General features: G+C 35.2%; 1 protein-coding gene across 3 annotated transcripts in view; it reads right to left on the minus strand.

The window, feature by feature from the left end:
* SOS1 (SOS Ras/Rac guanine nucleotide exchange factor 1) overlaps positions 1-23630 on the minus strand; it is a 142862-nt gene that overhangs the window by 17543 nt on the left and 101689 nt on the right. For 2 of the 3 annotated variants that reach the window (XM_064572139.1, XM_045884465.3), the window contains exons 9-17: positions 22521-22648; positions 21075-21730; positions 11918-11999; positions 11025-11147; positions 10621-10724; positions 9230-9452; positions 8093-8212; positions 2586-2748; positions 1959-2076 (exon numbers count right to left, since the gene is read on the minus strand). In XM_064572139.1, the coding sequence (XP_064428209.1) occupies positions 1959-2076; positions 2586-2748; positions 8093-8212; positions 9230-9452; positions 10621-10724; positions 11025-11147; positions 11918-11999; positions 21075-21730; positions 22521-22648 (1717 nt within the window). The remainder of the gene's footprint in view (positions 1-1958; positions 2077-2585; positions 2749-8092; positions 8213-9229; positions 9453-10620; positions 10725-11024; positions 11148-11917; positions 12000-21074; positions 21731-22520; positions 22649-23630) is intronic. The other variant, XM_064572140.1, reaches the window with a different exon arrangement.

Here is a 23630-nt window from a genome sequence, read left to right on the forward strand (position 1 = left end):
AAATAGGAAAGTTCAGCATTAGTAAACCTATAATTTTAATTTGCTAAACAAGAAAAATTATTTTTCCCCCACTAAGAGGTGGTGAACTTTTTTTTTTTTTAAGATTTTATTTATTTATTTGAGAGAGAGAGAATGAGAGAGAGCACATGAGAGGGGGGAGGGTTAGAGGGAGAAGCAGACTCCCCGCCAAGCAGGGAGCCCGATGTGGGACTTGATCCAGGGACTCCAGGATCATGACCTGAGCCGAAGGCAGTCGCTTAACCAACTGAGCCACCCAGGCGCCCAAGAGGTGGTGAACTATTAAAAATAAATGTATTTGCTAACAAAAACACAGAAGATAACTATGAAAAGAAACTTTAACATAATAAAAAGCATCTAATCAAGCAAATAGAATTATACCTATTCCCACTGAAACTGAAATTAAAACAGAGCTACTTATTTTCATCACTATTGTTTAATCTTTGTTTGGGAAGGTCTGACTAATGCTATAAAGCCTAACACAGAAATAAGACCAAAGGAAGAGACATGATTAAATATTTAGAAAAGCCAAGGAAATTAAAAATTCCTAGAATTAAGGGTAATTGATTATTAAAAAATGAATACCATTCACAACCAAAAGTACCCAGGAAAAAGTTAAGTATCATATATGTTCTTTCCAAATTAATTGATAGACTGTTCCAACTGTATTTTGGGGAATTATCACCCTCCCCCATTATAAAGTTCAGAGACAAAACTGGCAAAGAAAATACTGAAGTGGCAGTGAAGAACCAACTTTGTCATATATGAAAACACTACAAAGCAGGTTTCTTAGCCTTGGGCATTACTGACCTTTTGGACTGGATAATTCTTTGTTGTCAGGGGCTGTCCTGTGCGTTGTAGGATCCTGCCTTCTACCCACTAGAAGCCTCTAGCACCTCCCAATTAGAACAACAAAAAATGTCTCCAGACATTGCTAAATGTTCCTTGGGGGGCAAAAATTGCTCCTTGTTGAGAATCACAGATTATAAAGTGCCAATCATTAAAAACTGGGGCACTTGTATAGGAAGTTAATGGGAAACACTATTTATTAAAGAAAGAGGTACCATATATAAATGGGATAAAGAAAATTACTCAATAAACCTGGGTCAACAAATAAACAATTAGGTGGAGAAATAAATTTGAAGATTTCATATATCTAAAGAGTTAAATATAATTTTTTATATGATTAAAGAGTTAAATATAATTTTAAAGTTCACATCATAAGCTAGAAGAAAATATGACTGCAATATTAAATTACTAGACTGGAAGAATTTTCTAAGGTTAGAAACAATAAAATCATAATGGTAAAGATGGACAGATTATAGAATTTTAAAATACTGTATATCAAAGAATAAAAATAAAAAGCCAGATTGGTAAAATATCTAGCTTGAGAGATTCCCAGCTAGATATATAGTATCTAGCTAGATTGGTTTTCTAGCTCAAAAAAATATTCTCAAATACAGACAAAAGGCAAAAGTCTTAAAAGGAAGGAAAGGGTACTTCCTTCCTCTGGTGTAGACGAACAAGAAAAAAGGGTAAAGTTTTGGTGTGCAGAAGATGTGGGCTCAAAGATGACTTTTAGCTATGTGAAACTGTTTACAAGTAAGAGGATTATAAATATAAACAAGTATGGCCATACCTCTTCTGTAGAGTGGTCTATTAAAATTCAACAAAAAAGATTTCTATGAATATAAAAGTACAAATCAGCTTTATATGATATCAAATGGCTGCCCAAGATGGAAATAAAAAAATGGAATTTACATTTTGGGCATGATCTTCAAATGTCCTAATAGAGTAAAATTCTATGGTGATTCAGGTGCTAATTATTTACTAAATAAGTATTTTCTGTTGGTATATTCCATATATGTATATTCAGTCATTTAATGAAGTAAGTGTCTTGTTTTATCCAGAAACACAATAAAAATTCAAGAAATGCTCACCAAAGAAAGGCACACATGGTGGATTAATAGACCTGAGTTTTGCCAAATATTTCTTATAGTGATCTTCACTTAATTCATGAGCTTCTTCTAAAATTTTCTTTTGGCGACTTGGTATTTGCTATAATAAAAAAAATAACATTTAGGAAGCATAAGTTTACAAAAGGAATCACAGGTTTTGCCCCAAAATGCCAGGCTTAGAGTAGCCCAAACACAACAGTATCAGTTTGATTCTAAGAAATGATAATAACTGTTTCAAAGACACTGTCTTCATTTCATTGATCCTAGAACAAACTTAGGGTGTGTGTGTGTATGTGTGTGTGAGAGAGAGAAATCTGTTCTTATCAGTTTAATATCTTGCAATTCCTTACACAATTATGAGAGCATTTAATTGTATATTCCATACAAGTAAGGTGCTGAAAGGTTTTTCATCTTCTAACCTAGCCTAGGACCTGTGAATGCATTTTAACGAGAATGCCTAATTTATAAAGTGCAACCAATTCAATACAAAATTTAGACAATTCCATCTTTTAAACTGTTACTGAAAAGACAGATAAGGCACTTAAACATTAAAGACCACGATTATTAAAATCCTGATTCTTCATTTAAAACACACCTACACAAACCTACCTCAAATGTGTGGTCTAGTCTGTAAACAGGTGAGGAGTTCATAGCACTGACAACCTCAAGGACACCATTGAAGTTGTTCAGCTCTTGAAAGACTTGTAGAATCTCAATTATTCGACTCACCACAGCTACTCTTTCTTCTAAGTTTTCAGTTTCTACAATACATCTGGGAATCAAAGACAAAAAATGAATTAAATTTGTAGTTTTCCCAACAAAGAAATGATTTAAGGAATTTAGTAAATAAAACAATGTAGAGTGGCGGGGGAATGGTTATAGAGGAAGTATAGAGAACATATATTCAGACGGAAGGGTATAGCAGGAGACTGGATAAGGCAGTGCCTTCAGTCGGGCATGCTGCTCTTCACTGTTTTTCACACTGACACAGCAAAACAGTCAATCATTTTCCTACTCTATTAGAATTAACTGATGAGCCTAACATCTTGTTGAATGTATGCTTGGTCTCTGGGATGTGGGTGTGTTCTAGGGGAATTTATTCTGGAACTCAAGAATTCTGTGCCTCCTGTTCATCTAATTGCAAGATTTTAGTGATTAATGTTTCTTTCTTTGATATACAGAAACAATTAATTGCATTTCTAGGAGCAGCTCTTTAGAAAAGCACTGAAATGTTAAAAAGTCAATTAAAGTATTTTACCATAATTAAGAATAAAATTTTTTAAATTACTAAGGAAGAAAGAAAAAGTCAAAAACATTTTACATTTAAATACCAAGAATCCTTGGAAGGTACGTAAATTCCAGTACATAGCTAAAAGGAAGCATACTGTGCTCAAAAAGAGAAAATTCCTCAGTGAGCATTTACTAATGCTTGAGAGAATTTTTAAATTTACTAATCACCAGGAAAGAAAAAAGGCATTTTAAACTTGGTTTTTAATAATGTAAACAACTTATAATCTAAAAAAAAAAAAACTAGAAATACATAAATGGAACAATAAATATAAATCAGTATTAAACATTTTTTAAAATGTAAAGGTGAAAATTACATTACATTATTCTCCAATGAAGGTAACCTGCCACCAAGAGAAGAACTACTGTAAAACTATCAAAATAAATTTGCCTTGCTATCAAATTAAACATAACATGTTTACATGTTTAAAACAGCTATATCTCTACAAATATGTCATACACTGGCTAACTAGTTAGCTGGACATTTAAAAAGGTACAAGTATAATATATTTACATCTTTTATTTAACTATTCCAGTTGATATTACCTAGGTATACAGACTGAGATCACCTGTAGAGTTTTTGTAAAAACCAGGTAAGTCTGGAGTGATTTATCTATACGTGACTCCAATTCTAATGTACATCCATGGCTAAGAACCACGGTAGCCAACCAAGAACCTCTCACATTGAAAAGGCCAACACTGGAACCCTTGTATACTGTTGGTGGGGGGAATGCAAACAGGTGCAGCTACTATGGAAAACAGTATGGAGGTTCCTCAAAAATTAAAAATGGAGCTATTATATGATCAATCCACCAATTCCACTTTTGGTTATTTATTTGAAAGTATTGAAGTCAGGGTCTCAAAGAGATATTAGCACTCCATGTTCATTGCAGCGTTAGTTCATGATAGGCATGATGTGGAAACAATTCAAACGCCCATCTATGGATGAATGGATAAAGAAAATGTGGTATATACACATGATAGAATATTACTCAGCCTTAAAAAAGAAGAAAATCCTGCAATATGTGACCACATTGATGAACACTGAAGATGTTATTCTAAGTGGAATAAGCCAGTCACAGAAAGATGAACACTGCATGATTCTACACATATGAGGTATCTAAAATAGTCAAAATTACAGAAGCATAGGATGGTGATTGCCAGGAGCTATGGGATGGGGAAAATAGGGAGTTGCCAACTAGCATGTATAAAATTTCAGTTATGCAAGATGAATAAATTCTAGAGATCCATTGTACATTATGCCTATAAATTAACAATACTGTATTACACATTGAAAAAAATCTGTTAAGAGGGTATCTCTCATGTTAAGTGCTCTTACAACAATTTAAAAAAATAAGAAAAATGAAAATAGTCTGTCTTATCAGTTGTTTCCTCTTTACAGACATAAATTTTAATTATTTATGATAGAAAAGGTCTTCTGCATACTTAAGTATAGTTATTTAATTTGATAATGAAGAAATCAGGAAGCAACATTTAGAGGGCAAATTCTAAAGTTTTACTTTTTTTAAAAAAAGATTTATTTTATTTTAGAACAAGAGAGTGGGGGGGGCGGGAAAGTGAGAGAGAATCTCAAGTAGACTCCCTGCTGAGCGTGGAGCCTGACGTGGGGCTCGATCTCACAACCCTGAGATCATGACCTGAGCTGAAATCAAGAAACGGATGCTTAAATGACTGAGCCACCCAGGTGCCCCTAAAGTTTTACTTTTTAGAGGCTAAGAGATAATAACATAAAATAATATAAGTGACTTGGAATGCTTATTTCTCTTCAGGAATTGCTTTCAAGTCTTTATCCACATTCTAGCTTAGGTTCTAGTCATTCCCTATGTCACTGGCCTCTTGTTCTGATAATTCCAGTATGATCTGTGGAAACTCACATCACCCTTATAAAATATTAATCAACTAATCACATTGTATTTACTCAGAAAAAAATATGGCCAGTGTATAAAATGCCACTTTGTGGCCCCAACTATAAAATTGCATTGAGATTCTGCATGCTGATACCACAGTGTAAGCAGCTCTGCTTACCCACTCCTCAGTGAAACTGGTGAAAATTATACATATATAAAAAATATAAACCTAATATAAATATACACCCCCCCCATTTAAAGTCTCTGGAAATGGTCCTAAGAGCAAATGGCAAATGAAGAAACATCTATTTAGGAAAATCTACAAAAATTCAGTAAAAGAGGCAAGAGTTTATGGCATTTGAACCGAGCCTGCTCCCTCCTTCTCCCAGAGAACCTCTGGCGGTGGAGGGGAAGAGTCTACTCCAGACAGCTGCAGCCAAGAACTTAGGTCTCCCTCTCCACCTAGCTCCCAGCTGGAGGGGTTTCTTCTCTGGAGGAACAGGACATCAGCATTCCTCATCCAGTCCCCAGCTTCCTGGTGGCTGAGGCTAACTCCCTGCGGAGTGCAGCTGAGGAGTGGGGACTCCCTTCTTCACTCCGACGTGGAGCCTGGGCTCTCACTTGAACGTGGCATACTGAGAATGCTGGGAAGACAGTCTTTCCCTGGCTCCTGAGGCAGTGGTCCCACGCCAGGAGAGGTGAGCAAAGAGGACCTCACACCCCACCCCCAACCCTGCATTCAGCTCCTAGAGCAGGAATGTTTCAGAGAAGCTTGCCATCATCCTGAGCTCAAGAGGACAGGCTCAAACAACTTCTACTCTCTTGTCACTTGCTCTCGAGAACAATGAGGGAAAGTTGTGGTGAAGGCGATAGGGAGATTCATGGATCTAACTGCCTAGACTGCCCATGGACTAGTTTGCAGGAGAGAACCAGGGAAAAAGAGCTGGAAGGAGTCTTCCTGGGGTCAGAACAAATATCGGGGACCTAAGAAACCACTCCTTAAAAAGGAGTCACAATTTGATTGGATTTGTTTGCAGAGCAATTTATACCACTGGGGAAATTGTTGAAAACAGGAGAGCCGTCAGTCAGCTGGCAGTTAGTGGATGTGAACAGCTGGGTGTGGTCAGGAAAGGAGCCGAAGAAATCCCTACCTCTACTGCTGCCTTCTTGGGGTGACTGTGGACATACCCAAATCTGTACCTCTCAGAAGAGGGACTTCTCCGCTTAACGTCTCAGTGTGGAGGGAGTTGGGGGGATAGGCCTCACTAAAATAATCCAGCTAGTCACTAAATAAACAAGCAATAACTCTGGCGGCGGGGGCGGGGGGGGGGACTACCCACAAGTTGCTACAGTGTATTATCTAAAATGTCACGTTTCCAACAAAGAATTAGGAGGCATGCAAAGAAACAAGTACAGTAGTCCCCCCTCATCTGTGGTTTTATTTTCCCCAGTTTCAGTTACCCGCAGGCAACCACATCCCGCAGATGATCGTCCTTTTGAGGTACCGTAAGAAGGTCATTAGTAGCCTAAGGCTGCATCACTTTGCCTGGGCACTTCATGTCATTGTGTAGGCATTTTATCATCCCACATCATCACAAGAAGGGTGAGTACAGTTCAGGAAGATATTTTGAGAGAGAAACCACATTCACATACTTTTATTATATTGTTGTAACTGTTCTGTGTTATTCGTTATTGTTGTTAATCTCTTACTGTGCCTGATTTGTAAATTAAATTTTATCAGAGGTACGTTATGTATAGGCAACAGACATAGTGTATATAGGGTTCAGTACTATTTCATGGTTTCAGGCTTCCACTGGGGGCCTTGGGACACATCCTCCGCAGATAAGGGGGAGCTACTATATGACCCATTCATGGAAAAAAAAGCAGGGAACAGTAACTGCCTGTGAGGAGGACACAGATTTAACAGAAAAAGATTTCAAAGTAGCCATTATTGAATATGTTCACAGAACTAAAGGAGAGAAAGCGTGATTTAGAAAGTACAGGAAGATAGGACGACGATGACATAAAAGACACAGCAATGATAAAAGGAACCAAATGGAAACTCTGAAATTAAAAAATACAACAGTTAAAATAAAAATTTACTAAAGGGGCTTAATAGTACATTTGAATTGGCAGAAGAAATAATTAGTTAACTTGAAGGTAGAGCTATTGTTCAAAGATGAAGGCAAAATAAAGACTTCCCCAGATAAACAAAAACAGAGAATCTGTTGCTAGCAAACCCACCATACAAGAAATACTAAAGGAGGTTCTTCAGGCTGACAGCGAGGAACCCCAGATGGTAACACAAATCCACAAAAACAAAGAGCACTGCTAAGAGTAAATCTGTGATTATAGAAGACGCTGTAAGTGCATATTTTGTTCTCACTGCTTCTCTTAACTGATTTAAAAGGCAACTGTATAAAATAATGTGGATGTGATGTAATGTAATGTTGGACCTATAAGTAATATATTGGACCTATATGTAATATATTGCCAATAACTACACAGAGGAGGTGGGTGAGAGCAAAGCTGTAATGGGCTAAGGAAATAATAACAAATGGTAAAGCAACAACTGTTACAATGTATTATTAGATTTGCATTATTATACGTAATACATATTATAATAATACCACAAAAAAGGGAGACAGGGAATAGAGCTCTATAGGAGGAACATTTATATCTATTCCTTGAATTAAACTAGTATAAATCTGAAGTGGATTCCGATGTAGATGGTAAGCTTTAAAGCTTTCACTAAACAAACCCTCAAAAAATCATTAATGAGATAAAAATGTTACATTAGAAAACTATTCACTCAGTGCAAAAGAAAGGAGGAACAGAGGAACAAAAGAGAACATGAGACATAAAAAAAAAAAAAAGAACATGAGACATATAAAAACAGAACTGCATTTAAAATCGTAATAGCTGACTGCTATGAAATCTAAGAATGTCAGTAATACTTACTTCTCAAACCACAGAGTGAGATTAGTGGTATGCCGGATCATTTTTAGAAGATTAGGAGAATTAATTTCTTTGTCTTCTTTTGTCCACACACTTCCAACTAATTCTGATGGCTGTACAGCTCTAAAATCAAGACATAATTCTACATGATACTTTTCCCTCTAGCATGCTGTTTTCTTAAGTAAATGAGGTAAATAAAACTAACCTCCCATCTAAGCCTTCTTTTTACACCAACAGAAAGGTTTATGAAAACAAGGTATAACAAAATTTTACAATTATGGGTATTTTTCTATAGATCAAAACAATATTTTTATGCATGTACCTGTGTACTTATCACTTTATAGTAGCATTTTGCTTTTGGCAACATTGGGATTTTCTCATAATATCTTTCCCAGCACTTATAAATATTATTTAATGAATTAGGGTGGCAATGTAATTCGGGATAGTTCTTTTAAATAATGGTATCTGTTATAATGATCAGTTCATTGAGGATATAGTAATCACTGCAGTTCATAAATCTTTTTTTTTTCCCCCTCTAAAGGAAAGATCTTGGGAAATAAATAAAATCGATTCTAACATTAGTTTTTGGGAATAGTGAGGATCTTTGGAGTGGATGGAGATCTATAGATTTTTTTTTTCATTAGTTATTAAAAAATAGTTTGCAATTCTAACTTCTAAACAGTCCCCATTTAAAATGAGAAATGGACTTTCTAAGACAGTAGTTATGTCAATGTAGAAAAACTCAAAAAGGCTGTGACTCACAACAGCCTCAGGAATAGGTACTATTATTAGCCCCATTTTAATCCTGAGGAAGCTAAGGGACAGAGTAGTAAAAGTTAAACAAGAAGGCTAAAGTTGCCCAAGGATAGCAAGCCAGCAATTGGTAAAGCCAGGATCTGCACTTAGCTTTACCAGCTAGGAGTGACTACAGACAGAGAGAAGCTCTAAATCCAGGCAGGGCAGGGGGATCAGGGAGTGAAAGAAGGGGAGGCCTTCTATGCATCAAGGCTTTATTACTACACACTTCATGTACTAGCTCATTTAGGTCTTACAACATTCCTATAAGGCAGAAACCAGTATTTCATTTAAAAAATTAACTCCTTTGAAATGATTTTTCAGCTTGAATGTCAAATTACATACCGATATAGATCTGATTCAAGTAAAGTGAGTTGTCGAGCAATTTCTATTGGGTGTAAGGTGAGCAGGTCAAAAGTCTCTATGTGCCCGGGCCTGCTTATATGCCACTCAACTGTGGGAGGTGAACTCTGAAATGTAATATTATGACCTGGTCCATTGTCTCTTGCAATTTTTTTCCTTTGGATTATTTTAGTGATGGATTCAACCCATTTTTTCATTGCTTTACCTGAAATACATTACATTTTAAATAACATTTAAAAACTTTTCACTCGATATTTTATCCTTTTAAAATGTTTTAAAATCAGACAAGTGATACTTAAATATATCTTTGCTATTACAAAGTTCAAATGATAAAAATAAAAAAATGGAAGTTCCCCTTTACCACGTCCCTGTTCCCTATCCCAATCTCATTCTTCTTCACATGGGTAACTACTGTTAATAGTCTGGTACATATTCTTCTACATCCTTCCAAAATAAAATTAGAAAGTAATTTATTCATAGATTTTTCACCTCTATCATTCCTAACTTCAGTTCAAAATATTATTTTATAATCCTCCATAAAAAAGACATATCTGGCACACATGGGATTTATAGGGTTGGACTATACACATTCACTGTTAATCTGATTAACATTGCATCTTACAAACCAAACAGTACCAGAGGGTCGATTCCTTCATGTTAGTGTGCGTTTCTGATGTAGCTCTGTTTTGTACTATGCATGAAAGTACTCTTATTTAACCCTTTATTTTCTGATTCTCATTTAGAGTACACTCTGGACATTAGAAACAGGTTTGTCTAGGACGTTCTTAGACCGCTATGATCATAGAATCTTTAAAACTCGAGGGGAAACGTTGGCATCATTGAGTCTTGCTTCTTATGTTACTGATGAGGAAATAGGAGTCTACAGAATCAAAGTGGTTTTGCCCAAAGTCATGTATCTGGTGAGTGACAGTGTTCAGAACAGAACTCCTGTTTCTTGGCTTTCAATCCAATCTGCTCTGCGGCTTCTCTGATACATGCTCTATTCCCCTAACTGGGGCCCAGTCCGTCTCCAGCAGTGGTGTTCTGATGGTACACTAGTTCCTAACTGTCCTCTGATACATATACCTTCAGATAAGTGGAAAAACAGCATAAACCGAGACTTTTTCTGTCCAATTCCAAAATAATCACTACACTGATTTACTAAATGAAAATACGTTTGGGTCAACAGGGTGATTACTGAGCAATTTGTAGGTCAAAATGTTGTTTGATGAAAATTTTCAGCTTTTTCAAATGGTTGTGCTGCCACTGTTATAAACAACCCTTAACAACACTGAACAATAATGACATCAGTTGACAGTCACCATATTGGTACTTTTATTACATAGAAAACTGAGCACTTAAAAAAACCATACCTCTCACTGTTCCAATAAATTCTTCCATTCGCTGCAAAAGATCTGCATCCCTTTCAAAATCATAGAAGTGGTGCTCTACCCAATGCCGACATACATTTAATACTCTATGGCATTAACACAGAAGAATGACTGAATTACATGGGAACTCACACATAGGCGTTTACCGTGATGAATTGTATAAATTAAAACATAAAAAATAAAAATTAAATAATTTTATAAGTGGCTTACCACTTTCAAAATCCTATGTTAATTAAGACTTATACAATAATTTCTGATAATTGCTCTTTATTTCACTCATTTTACTTGCTACCTCCTGCTTGCTTGGGAAAGATCCTTATTTACTTCAACTCTGAAACAAAAGTTCAATACAGACTTCATCACTTCAGTTATTTTGTTACTCTTACCGCAGCTGTACAGGCTGTATGTATTCTTTTCTAAACCTTTTTAGTTCTGCACTCAAGGGCTGATCTCCATTCTCTATAGCTATGCGATCAGCTTCTGTTGGCTCAGGCTCTGGAATTTCAAACCTAACATAAAACAGAACAAACTAATGAAAATACTAATAACATCAAATTATACAAACAGAAAACTACACCCCTTTTCACTAGTCAGCACAATCCAGAGAGCACTGTGAAGATTACTACAGATACACATATGCATCAGTGAAAACAAGGCTTCTATAATATAAAGGTTAATGATCTTATTTTAATTTTTAAAAAAGAAATTAATGCTTGCCAATACAAAAAGACAAGAAACATAATAAAGGATTAAAAATACATGCAAAGTCTAAAAATAAATGTGATTATAAAGTTATGGGACTGCTGTTCATTTTTGGCTTGTGTAATCACTCTGAATCAGCTAACATAACAGTTTTTAGGGTAATCCTTAAAGAGTTGACTGTTCCTTGGGTGGCTGAAACACTTTTCTTGATTATGGTATTTGTTCACTGATAAGCTCCATTTTCTTCAACATGTGATATATTTGAAAAGTTCTGTTTAGAACACCTAAATCATCAAAATTTAAATTTTCAGAACTTAAATTATACATTTTTATATAGTTCTTTAACTTGACTAATTCCATAAATTTGAAATTTCAAGTACTGGGTTTCCATGTAAAAAAGAATGCTTATTTTTGTACTTCAATAATCAAAACTTTATTATAAAGATGTTATTTCTTTAAAAAGTACTCATGAACTACAATTTAAAGCTCATACAATTTATTTCTGAGAAACATACAGGATCTTGGCTCATTCTCTTTAAAAAAAAAAAGGAAATTTAAACATTTTACATTAACAGACCTTTCTATTATAAGACTCAGTAGTTCTTGAGGTTTACAAAAGGATCTGTATGTTGTAAGAAATGTCCGAACAAAATTGGGATCTAAGAAGAAAAAGGAAAATTATCTTATTAAAATCTTTGATTCAGCATGATTAAAGCTATTATTAACATTTTCAAAAGGGATGAAACAGTCAATTTTAAAATTCCCAAAATGTACTGACCACATAGAATGCTTTGGACTTTATAACAAACTGCTAGCTTGAGTGCTTCCTAAATTAGTGGCAAAACCATTGTTACTAAGATTCTGTATCAACTTATTTCTTGACCTCTGTACACTCTGACTAGCTGAACTTACTAAAGTCCTCATCGGCCACAGGAATGCAAAGGGAAGAAAGGCAGAGAGCCTGGAAACAAGCTCCCACCTGCTACCTGGATCTCAGAACATCTCCAGTTGGTTTCTATCTCCCTCATGAAGAAAAAGGCCACAGCAATAACCCATTACTTTTTCTGGCATCCAGACTAGTTTATCTAGGATGTTATCTAGATTCCTTTAAATCACGTTAAGAGAGTATACAACTAGAAATTGGATCTTATAACGCTGTAGATTAAGTTAAATACAGTTTCTCAATGATTTTATTCGCCAGAGGTCTTAAAACTGCTAAAAGAAGCTTACAAATACCTGTAAGTTATTAGAACTGCTAAATGTGTGAGAATGTGGATTTGGTTCTATTCACAACTTAATTCCTTTTATTTCAAGTAGTCACGCTAAGAGCTCAGTCTCCAACCCCCTCCATGAGAGGGCCTACTTTTCATTCACAGCTCCCTGAAGTAGATCAGGAGGCTGCCTGAGTGTGATCACTTCCCCAGGCCTGGCCTACTCCAGTCTCTCCTTGCCACTTTTCCCCCAAGTTGTGGAGAAAGGCTGCTGTCATCAGCAATAAGAGACCGGGGCTGTCATCTTCTGCATAAACAGGGGGAGAGACATCTTCCCACAATGGGGGAAAAAAAAATCACTCCCTTCTATGACTCCAATTTCACCAAGGTCCACATTTAGTTCTAAGTCATTAAAAAGAAGGAGGGGAGAATTCATTAACTTTTTTATTGGGAGCATCCTTTTCCTATTTTACATTATGGACTGGTAAACTCTAATTTAATAATGAATTCGTTGACAGTAGCAAGTACCTTTATTTTTGTTAGGCTTCACACTGTGGATCCTTTGTGAGGACAGTGTCTTTTATTAGCATAGGATTTACCAAGAATCACAGTTAATTTGTTTGGAAAATTTCTATTTAGGCTGATTCTGTCTGATTAAGAATGATGCTAAATTTAACCTTAACATAAAATAATGATAATATATTAAACAACCTCCCCCAAAGCAAATGCATGGATTTATCATAAAAATCTATTTCTTATCTATTGGTTTATGTGGTCATCAAGATAATGAATTGATTTAAATATCAGACAACCTTGAATTTATAATGTTTTAAGTTAAAGAAAATTCACAGAATAAAAACATACTGGTTTTATTTTTTTTATTTTTTAAAGATTTTTTTATTTATTTGACAGAGAGAGACACAGCGAGAGAGGGAACACAAGCAGGGGGAGTGGGAGAGGGAGAAGCAGGCTCCCCGCAGAGCAGGGAGCCCGATGCGGGGCTCGATCCCAGAACCCTGGGATCATGACCTGAGCCGAAGGCAGATGCTTAATGACTGAGCCACCCAGGCGCCCCAACATACTGGTTTTAAATGCCCCTCTTCTCCTTTACTTTCCAAGTCTAGTGGGTTACTGATAAAAGTAATTTAAATATATATAATCCTTTAGTAATTTCCTCTCTGTTGGTATCTTATTGTTTGTCTTCAGTTACAGAGTTCCTCAAACGTTAAAGACTAATGTCTCATCCAGAAGAAAAGATTTTAGAACAGAAGGCTGTACAAGATTTTAAAACAGAGATTTATATCGATTTCATCACAATCCTCCCTTTCAAGAATCTACTTCCTGTTCTGCAAATCTATTTGTAAGGTGAGGCTACTCAAAATATCATATGTCTAGGAAGCAAAAGCAGTGGTCACTGTAGAGATGCTGAGCTGTCACTGAGGGAGAGTGAGCCCAGACCATTAGTAGCGAGGGTTCCAAGTAGCCCTGGGCCGTATTCTAAATTTAGACTGGCCCCTCCTTTTTTTAAAGGAAAAGTTTATTTCGATCTAGAAGTCTAAAATCAATATTCAGATCCATTTCTCCTCAGATGCCACCTAAGTTAGGCTAAAAAGTTACGGGATATCAAAGGTACTTTTAAATTGAAAAACAGAATAAAAAGCAGGTTCTAAGTGAAGTTTTTTTTTTAAAGAAAACAGCCTTTTTTTTTAAAAGCAAACTACTTTAAAATGGTCCTTTCATCTTCAACCAAAACGTCTGGTCACTTCGGTACCTTAGTAACTGATGACAATGCTGGGAAAGTCATGATATGCCTCAGTGCTACATCAGTCACACGGGGATCCTATCAACTCCTGATCTCTGTTACGTCGCGTTCTCAAAGGGCACTCCCATAATTGATTCCACATGACTGCTGTGAAGGGGGTGGTGCTGAGGATGTTTTTCCTTTCTACATGAGAGGAGGAGCTAAGACTTATCCAAGGTCACACAGTAGAGTGGCAGAGATGGAACCAGAAGCTAGATTGTGCGATGCCTAGTTTTATGCTTTTTTCTACTGTATCACATAACCTCTCTGGATTAAAGGATCCCTTCAGGTTTCCACAGCTGTGACATATAAATACAAAGAACAATTCCATGAGTTATGTAATCATTACAGAAACTGAAATAAATGATTAATTGCGAATGTAGCTGCAAACGGCTAATCCGGTTACTGGCACTAGGTCATTGAAAAATCGGCCGTCTAACTGTGATTCTTTAATTCCTGTCAAGCCTTCTTCCAGATTTTAGGAAGTAGCAGCTGTACCGTCCTGCACACTGCATTCAGCAGAGGAGTGAGTGAAGCGGGCAGCATAATAAACACTCCCACACTCATCACTGTTGTCCTAAATTCTAACGTGATTCAAGTTTAAGTTGTTTTTAGCTTGATTAGAAATAAGAGCAGTCTTGCCAAAAAGAAAAAAACCAGCAGAAGCTAAAAATAAACCAAGAAAACTTGGCCAAAGTTTAAGGACCTTCAAAAAATATCTTACAGGCTGCATATATTCCCAGGCTTGTATTGATTTAGGCTCCACTTTTAGTCTCAAGTGGTGCAAAACTGCTAATGAATGAAAACATAACATCTGCATTTGAGGCCATAACATTTGTATTTGAAATCTTACACAAAAAAGCGTACGTATTCCAGAAGCTATTTTTATCTCTATTAATTTCCCCCCTTCAGTGATTCTCACATGTACTATGTCACACTAACCCCTGGAAACCTTTATCTTATGGATGATGTGAAGGACTAAGATAATTCAGTATTTTGAAAATACTCACCAATCAGCACAGATTACCTAATTTTGTAAGAAAACAAAGCACTAGCTACTTACATCCCTCAGGCAATGGTAAAGGCTGAGTGTTACCCTGGCCCTGCTGGTTGTGGGGCAGCAGTTATCTACCTGTATCATAAAATGATGTTTCAGAGACAGATGGAAGGCAAACACGTAAAAATACAAAAGCCAGGTCGCTTTGGTTTTAGAACATAAGCATGAATACTTGTGGAAAACACAAAAATTGGCTATTTTGAGAGTCTCTTTCTCTTTCTGTTTATCACTTGCTTGTGGATGTAAATTCCACAAACCTCTTTCTCGAACATAACCCCACGGGAATTTCAGTATGAGCAATGATAAAAGCTTCCCTGTGGTTTTTCTTCATTATTATTTCTACCAGATTCTCAAATCCCTGCACGAAGATTTCCACCAAGCTTACTAGCTGCTCTGCTTCCTTCCCTCCATACAAACAGCTGCCAACTCTCCCATCAAATCCCTGGTCCAGGTTATTTCGAACAGGAGCTGCAGTGACTTTTTTCTGCCGCGTTGTCTCCTTCACTTGAAAACTGTTCTTTGATAATACTTCTCTGCACAGTTCTTCAAAATCTTAGGAACTCAAAATATACCTAGGTTAATGTTCAGAAGACAGCATGCTAACTTTGAGGTGATAATTCAATCTTTTTTTCTTAGGTACCTATTTTGATTGACACTTGACATTTTATTTGGCAAGGTCAATGAAAATTCATGAAATATTTGTTACATGGAGTTATTTATGTCAAGAATGCCCCTCCCCCACTCCCATAGTGAACCACTGTTAATCAGGATGTCTGTTCATGTGATAATTCTCCCTTTAATACAGCCATTTAAAAAGCCACAAGAAACAATAAGCTTCTCAACAAGGATTTATAAACAATCACTCTTGAATTCCTTAAAAAAGGAAACAGACGCTATGCTGACGCACAAACACTTAAAAAAATTATCAGAGAGTTTAAAAATAGAACAGCACTGCCCTATAGATCAAAAATTGTTCAAAAGATTTTTTTTAAAGTTAAGACACACAAACTGAATTTATAGAGGCCACAAACTCAAAAGAAAGCTAATGCAGGTTTCTGAGGATTTTCTGAGGGCGTAAAATAGCAACAAATACTTTAAAGAAAACTATCAACCGGCTAACATTTTTTTCAATACCATTTTCTAGAAAAGAGTTCACCACACATGGGAAACACCTTTTTCCCACACTTCAATATGAAAAGCTTGTATTTGCATAATATCAGTTCTGAATTTTCCCTTGCCTCAAGGACACCTCATTTCTCTAAGACTATCAAACCAGACACACCATTACCAAACATTTCTTTACTCATGTTGTTTTAAGTCTCAATAATTAATTTGTACTTTATTTCCTTCCTGTAACTCTGAAACAGAAGTAAAATTCCTACTCTCATCTCTTCTTCTTTACATATATTGCTTTGTGGTCCTCTTAAGGTAGGTAAGGAAAGTCTCTTCATATTCTTGCCAGATTCAGAATGACCTGACTAGATACTGTCCCCTCTCCAGCATTTGAAATGGATGCCAAAGTTCTGATGCAGTTAGCAAATTAGTCTATGTCCAGAAATACTGGATCTGAGAGACAAGCTATAAATCAGATTCCACATAAGACCCTGTTGCAATCTTTTTTTCTTTTTAAGTGACAGTTAATTATTTTCTAATTTACCTAAATTTAACTTTTTCTCCCAGAAAGCTTTCCTTTACAAATACCACCAGTAGACTGGGTTTTGTTAAAATTTAAAATTATGATGCCCAATATCTAACTGTATACTAAAATCTATGCATTAAAATGGAAGTTTATCTATTATTACCTATTTCAATAAGAGAAAAAAATTACTCTGCTTAAATCTTCATAGTAAACCTGTGTTTGCCCAATAAGAAACAAGCCATTTATATTACTGGCAATTCAAACCAACCAGGAAATTCTCTTTATTTTTATTATTTGATACACATAATAAAAAATATATTTTAATAATTAAAAAAATTTGCCTTACATGAGTCACTGTAACATGGTGAAAAGTACAGTCTATTAAGAATCAAGAAACCTAAGTTTTAGTCCTCATTCTGCAATTAATTGGTATGATTTCTGGAAAATCATATAACTTTCAGGGGCCTTGGGTTTTTGTGTGTTAGTTGAGGGATTGGTCCTGTGTCTAACACTGCAAATCTATAGCTGTTTCAGAATTATTGTTAAAAACACCTGAGGGATCAAGTTGGCTAAAGCCACAGTGAAGTCTGAATTAAGTAAGGTTAAACCAGTTTTTCTTTGTTTTTATGACAATTTCTGAACAATCCATAACCTAAAAAAATGTAAGTGGTGCTTAGTGGATATTAAATTTTCTCATATATTACAGCCAATGTCTTTTATTATAATTCTGTACAACATAATAAAAATGTGCAAGTTATATTTTAGCCTTTATTTCAGCCCATTTTGCACTGAATGTTCTCCAATAAAAATATCTATCAACCAACTGAACCGCTCCCCCCACTACCGCAAAAAGAGCAGACCAATAATTCTAAAAATAAATGGCAACTTGATCTGTTATTATTGTAGTAAGGACTCAAAGTACATTTGAGCTGGAAGAGACCTTAAAAAATAATTGCTTTCATGTTTTACGAGTTCATAGATGATCTATTAAAAACACATTCCATATTGCCAGTAACACGTTCGGTGACAGACCTTACAGAGGAGCCCAAATAAACTAGTAATTAATACTAATTTGTAGGTATCGTGAACCACAACTCATGACAGCTGCTTGTGTATTCCAGTTACACCAGTAATATACCTTAATGACCTATGTTAAAATATTCAATTAAGCTTCAAAAGAAGATAGAAAAGAAAAATGTAAAAAAAAAACTTGGCTACAACATTTCTAAAACTGGCATTTTATTCCTCAAGAAATTAATGAAAGGAATTTTTGAAAAACTTTTATTTTTTAAAAAAGTAAAACAATCTTGTCAATTTAAATGTGAATATACTTAACTTTGCAAAGTCCTATAAATCTAGAAATTTCAGTGTTTTATACTAACTAGAAGTAAAACCATTTAAAATGCCATTCTATTCAAAACCTAAAGGTTTATATAAGTAAGAGCAACTATCAAAAGTAATAAGACATCATGGCAAAAGTACTATTCTACAGACTAGGCTAGCATCGTGTACATTAAGGAAAAAAACTCTAGAGACTCCATAAAAACTCTCAGCTATGCTTGTTCAAGTTTTGTTTTAAAGTGTCCTCATTGAAAAAATAAAAAGCACAGTTCCCAGAAAATATTTAATTGTAGTTCTGCAACTGCTTACTAATAAGTTCTGTGAAATGCAGCAAGCAGTTTAAAAAAAAACCTTTATCATCAACAATCGTTTTACAGAAACAATTATATTAAAAAATTTGGAATCTGAAAATGCTTTCCAAGTCCAATACTACTGACGTGTGATAGTAAACACTAGTGAGTCTTCTTTAGCACTTTCCACTTACACTGCTCTATAGGAAAAAAACCCCCCAAAAACAGTAAAACTTTTGTCTTATGTAGATAAAAATCCAAGGATTAATTTTACTCTAAACAGTCTAAGAACTCAAAACAAAGGTATTTAATTTAAAAGGATGAACGGTTTAGAATGCTTATGCTAAAGAAGTCAGTGAATCTTCTAAGACCCTTAAAAATCAGAATAATGTGGCAAGAAGAGCAATCTGAGCTTGTATAAATACCTTAAAAATTCTTTAAAAAGCAAAGAAATAAGCATTTTGCAACCACAAATTTCGAGGAATTTAATGAACATTTTTGTAGTTGTATTCTAGATCTTAAAGAGTATACAGAAGTTGATGAAGATCACAAAATAGGTTGGTCATATTAATTGCCGATAATTGTACCTCTCAAAAAGTTTTATATATAAAAAAGACACCAGAATAATCTATTTCTTTTTCATGTAAAATCCTAGGCAGCTTATTTAACTTTCCTGTGCTTTGTTTTTTCATTTTTGAGTCAGTAAAATGAATACACTGACTGCAGAAGTTTCTAGGTGAAAAATCAATAGTAATATTGGAATCCCAGACTAGTCTTCTTAAACTATCTTAAACATGTTTCAGCTACTGCCTGCTACTACCAAATGGAATCTCTTTAGAGAACCCAAACTGCTTTTAATAGCCTACAGAAAACACTAATATTTTACTGTGGAAAAGGCTAGCAAAAGAACTACCAATTGGAGGCCAAATAAAAATTAAAAACAAAACAAAACCCTGGCTTATTTATTCCAGAGACATGTGGAGATAATGAAACATTATATTCATAAAGGTGCTTTGATATCACTGATAAAAATATTCTAACTTGATTTTACTTTTTTGCAAAGAGGACCTGATAGTTTCCAGGCCATTTAAGTAGTTCTGACTGGACATTTAACAAATCAAATAGATCAACATTATCAAATGCTATTCATCTTTCTTACAGTGGATTAGTTAATGGGTATCTTTAAAAGTTTAATTTAACTGGTGCCAGAACAGCTTCCAGAGAGAACTGAGAACCTATTTAGAGGACTTTAAAAAAATGAAAAAACAAAACAAACAAAAAAATCGACCTCCCTCAGAAACACACGTCTAGAAATAGGAATATATTTAAGCAAGAAGTTTGGGATGGAGGTTAACTTTCACGTTCAACTACTTAAGAACAGCATTTATGTTATAAGAGTTACGTTTGAGTTTATACGTCTTTGTAATAAAAATTCTTTGAAAGTAAGTTTACATTTAGATTTACAAAGAGTTTTCACACGTTGTAGTTCGTCTATTCTTTCCAATAACATTCTAAGGTTGCTGTTGCGATGTTGATTTTTGAGATGGAAACTGAGATTCTGGGACCTTAAGGAACTGTGATAGAGTGGGGTGTAAATCCAGATTTGGTGCTCTTTCCACTATACCATACGCTACAGTATTGCCCAATTTCCAAGCTTTCTATTGTGTAGAGAAGTTGAAGGTTGAGGAACATTGGATTATCATGGGTTACTTTACTAGAAGAAATAAAATTACTTTAAAAAAAGAATCATTATGTTTGTTCCTTAACTCTCAAACATTACATTTGATTCGGCCTCTACTGATCTTCCTAAGTAGTCTGGACATGTTTGTCTCTAAAAACTGCCCTGCTAAGGTAAAATTGTTCTTTTAAATGACATTGGTTGTAAAATGCAAACAAATACTCAAAACTTTAATGACTTTCAGGATTGCTAAACTTAAGTTTTAGGAATAGAAATTAAGAAAAAACAATGCTGTGCATATTTGTACTACCAGCACAATTTTGGTGATGAACGTATACCAAAATTTTTACTGACTTTATAATCTCAGTAATGGAAGGAGAAGAAAGAAAAAAGAAGAAGAGGTAAAGGTTGTTAGACCCTAATGATGATGATTTACCACTACTTTTAGTTTTATTTCTGCCACTAATTGGGTAAGTTTAGCCAAGTGATTTTATTTTCTCATTTGTAATTCTGGTTGTAAAGTTAAAAATAATATGTAAATGTGGTAGAAAAAGTATAAATGGCAGTATTTTTAGGCAAAGGAAAATGAACTCGGAATAATGCGGAGGATCTTTTGTTGTTAGTTTGCTTTCTATTTTAGGCACAATGACCTGTGCAGCAAAGAAAATCAGCTGGAAGCAGGAAAATAAAAGTGACAGGCAACTTTTTATTTCTTACCTGCGTACATATGGTACGTGAGCCTCTCTATAAGTTTAATAACAGTTCCCGCTTTGATAATTGGAATTCCAGCCTTGGGCTGCATGTTTTCTTCAAATATTATATTCTCTTCAGAGTCAGGCTCTGCAAATCTATAAACATCAGCACTAGGGAGCCTCATCTGCTCCTCCTTCTCTTCCTGCAGCATCGTCACATCAAGCATCCTTTCCAGTGTACTCCGGTATTGTAAAGATATCAATGCTGCCATCCAATTGTTTTTCTCTTCAGCTGACTTGGCAGAAAATATAACACTGTTTTCATCTTTTAAAATTATTTCAAAAGCATGCTTGTACTCACTGGTGTCATCTTTGTCATTAATTTGTACCTTTCGCATGAAAAACTTTTCTTTAAGACGATATTCTGCATTGCTAGCACCAGGAAGTCTTGGCTGCCCATGATTTGATTTACAGCAAATCATTAAGCCATCAAAGAGAAATATGTGTCTCTCATGTTTGGCTCCTACACGTGTAAGAGTTCCTTCCATTATAAATTCATTGCAACACTGTCCAATGTCCTTTCCCTCCCAACCATCAATATTCTTTTGAATCTCGTTCATTTTCTTGATTGCTAGTTGTTTCCCCTTCATTTGCTGACTATAAAACCGACATGCAGATTCACTGGGATAAAGTAAAAAAAACATTATTAGTGCACAGACGACAGACAATCTAGAATTCATGTAAATAAAGGACAATGTAAAAGTACATTTTAAAAAGTTGCACTGAGAAGGTTCTCACTAATTCTCCAAATATATTAGTGTTACAATACTGTACCATTTTAGGAACTACAGCAACATAGTAGAGACTTTTTTTAGTGCTCTAAAAAGAACAATGACTATTGACAAACTTCTACTCTATAAATTTAGCTATGGAATGATTATTTCTACCTTGGCTACTAAATATTTAGAATGACAAATATTAAAAAGTAGCCAATATAGGGAAAAAATAATTTAAAAGACTTAAAAAATTATTTAGAAATGTTTAAGTGGACAAGACCTAAAGCTAACAAACATGCACATATTATAATTAAGAAAGTGGAAGCAATGTTATCTGAATTAATACCTCAAGTTACATAATCCCTAAAAAAAAGGACACTACGAATTTTACTTTGACAGAACGATGATGTTGACATAAATCTACTCAAGACATTTTTCTCTGTCTCTCCTTTAGCTTACCAGTTGACTCTCAGGAGGTCTTGTCTGGGAGTATGCAAGGAAAATGCACAAATATGAAAGGTTTTTCAAACAATAACAAATTCTCTTGGCTTTGATGTCACTTCCTCTGAAAGACCAAGCTTGTCACTAAAACTATTTTCTTCATTGTTTACGTGAGGAGGGAACTGGGATCCCTGAATTTATACCAGAATATTCAGGGTGAAAGGGAGGATTATTAAAAAGGTAAAAATATTCACCTCAGTCTTCGTTTTGCAAGACTTTTAGAACATATTTTTTCCATACCACTCTGAACATTAAGCAAAGCTGTAATTGCTTGTTTCAAACATTCCTTGTCTTCTTGATCTTCACTCTTTTCTTCTAACTGCTGCAAAGTCAAAATGACAAAGCTGAACCCGCAGGACAGTTTTGGACAAAAAGAATAAGCAGCTCATTTTATTCAAGAATGAAAATAACAGTGATTCAACTCTTTCTGCCACAATAAAATTTTTAGATGTGTCATAAAATATATTCTTTTAAAAAAGCATTTTCTTCTTTATGTACTACTTTCTGTATCAACATGCAACCAAGTTTTCCACATTAAAAAAAAAAAGAGCAGAAGCAGTGTTAAAGATGTCACACCTTGTGACAGGCAGTAATGTGCAGTTTCTCAGATGCATATGACTGAAAAGAAATGAGGGACATAAATTATCTTTTTTTTTTTTAAAGATTTTATTTATTTATTTGAGAGCGAGAATGAGAGAGAGAGAGAGAGAGCATGAGAGGGGGAGGATCAGAGGGAGACGCAGACTCCCTGCTGAGCAGGGAGCCTGATGCGGAACTCGATCCCGGGACTCCAGGATCATGACGTGAGCCGAAGGCAGTCGCTTAACCAACTGAGCCACCCAGGCGCCCATAAATTATCTTCTTAACCAGCAGAGGATTTTGCACAGCAGGAAGCACACAGATGAGATTTTTTTCTCAAGCATGGAACTTGGTCTTAGGTTTCTGATTCCAACACTACCATTGTAACAACAGGATGATTAGGAAGATAAATACACAGGGAAGGATGCAATATAGTGGAGAGGAACTTGAAGACACAAAACCTAGGACCAAATTTTGCTTCTACTTCTGTGTGACTATGGGGCAGATTATCTGACTTCTGAGTTTCACTTTTCCCAACTGTCAAATGAGGCTTGTAAAATGCCTGCCCTGCCTACTGAATGGGGTTCTTATTAAAAATCAAAGTACTTTGTAAATGGTGATATACAGTATAAGTCTAAGTTGTTTTCTTCATAGTTCTACTACAGAATTAACATTAGTATCATGAACTTTGTCAGTATTCACATGACAAGATTTTGAGTAAAACT

Source organism: Mirounga angustirostris, unplaced genomic scaffold (genome assembly GCF_029215605.1).
Source record: "Mirounga angustirostris isolate CCGP_5_RB_7025 unplaced genomic scaffold, mMirAng1.0.hap1 SCAF_10, whole genome shotgun sequence".
Lineage (NCBI taxonomy): Eukaryota > Metazoa > Chordata > Mammalia > Carnivora > Phocidae > Mirounga > Mirounga angustirostris.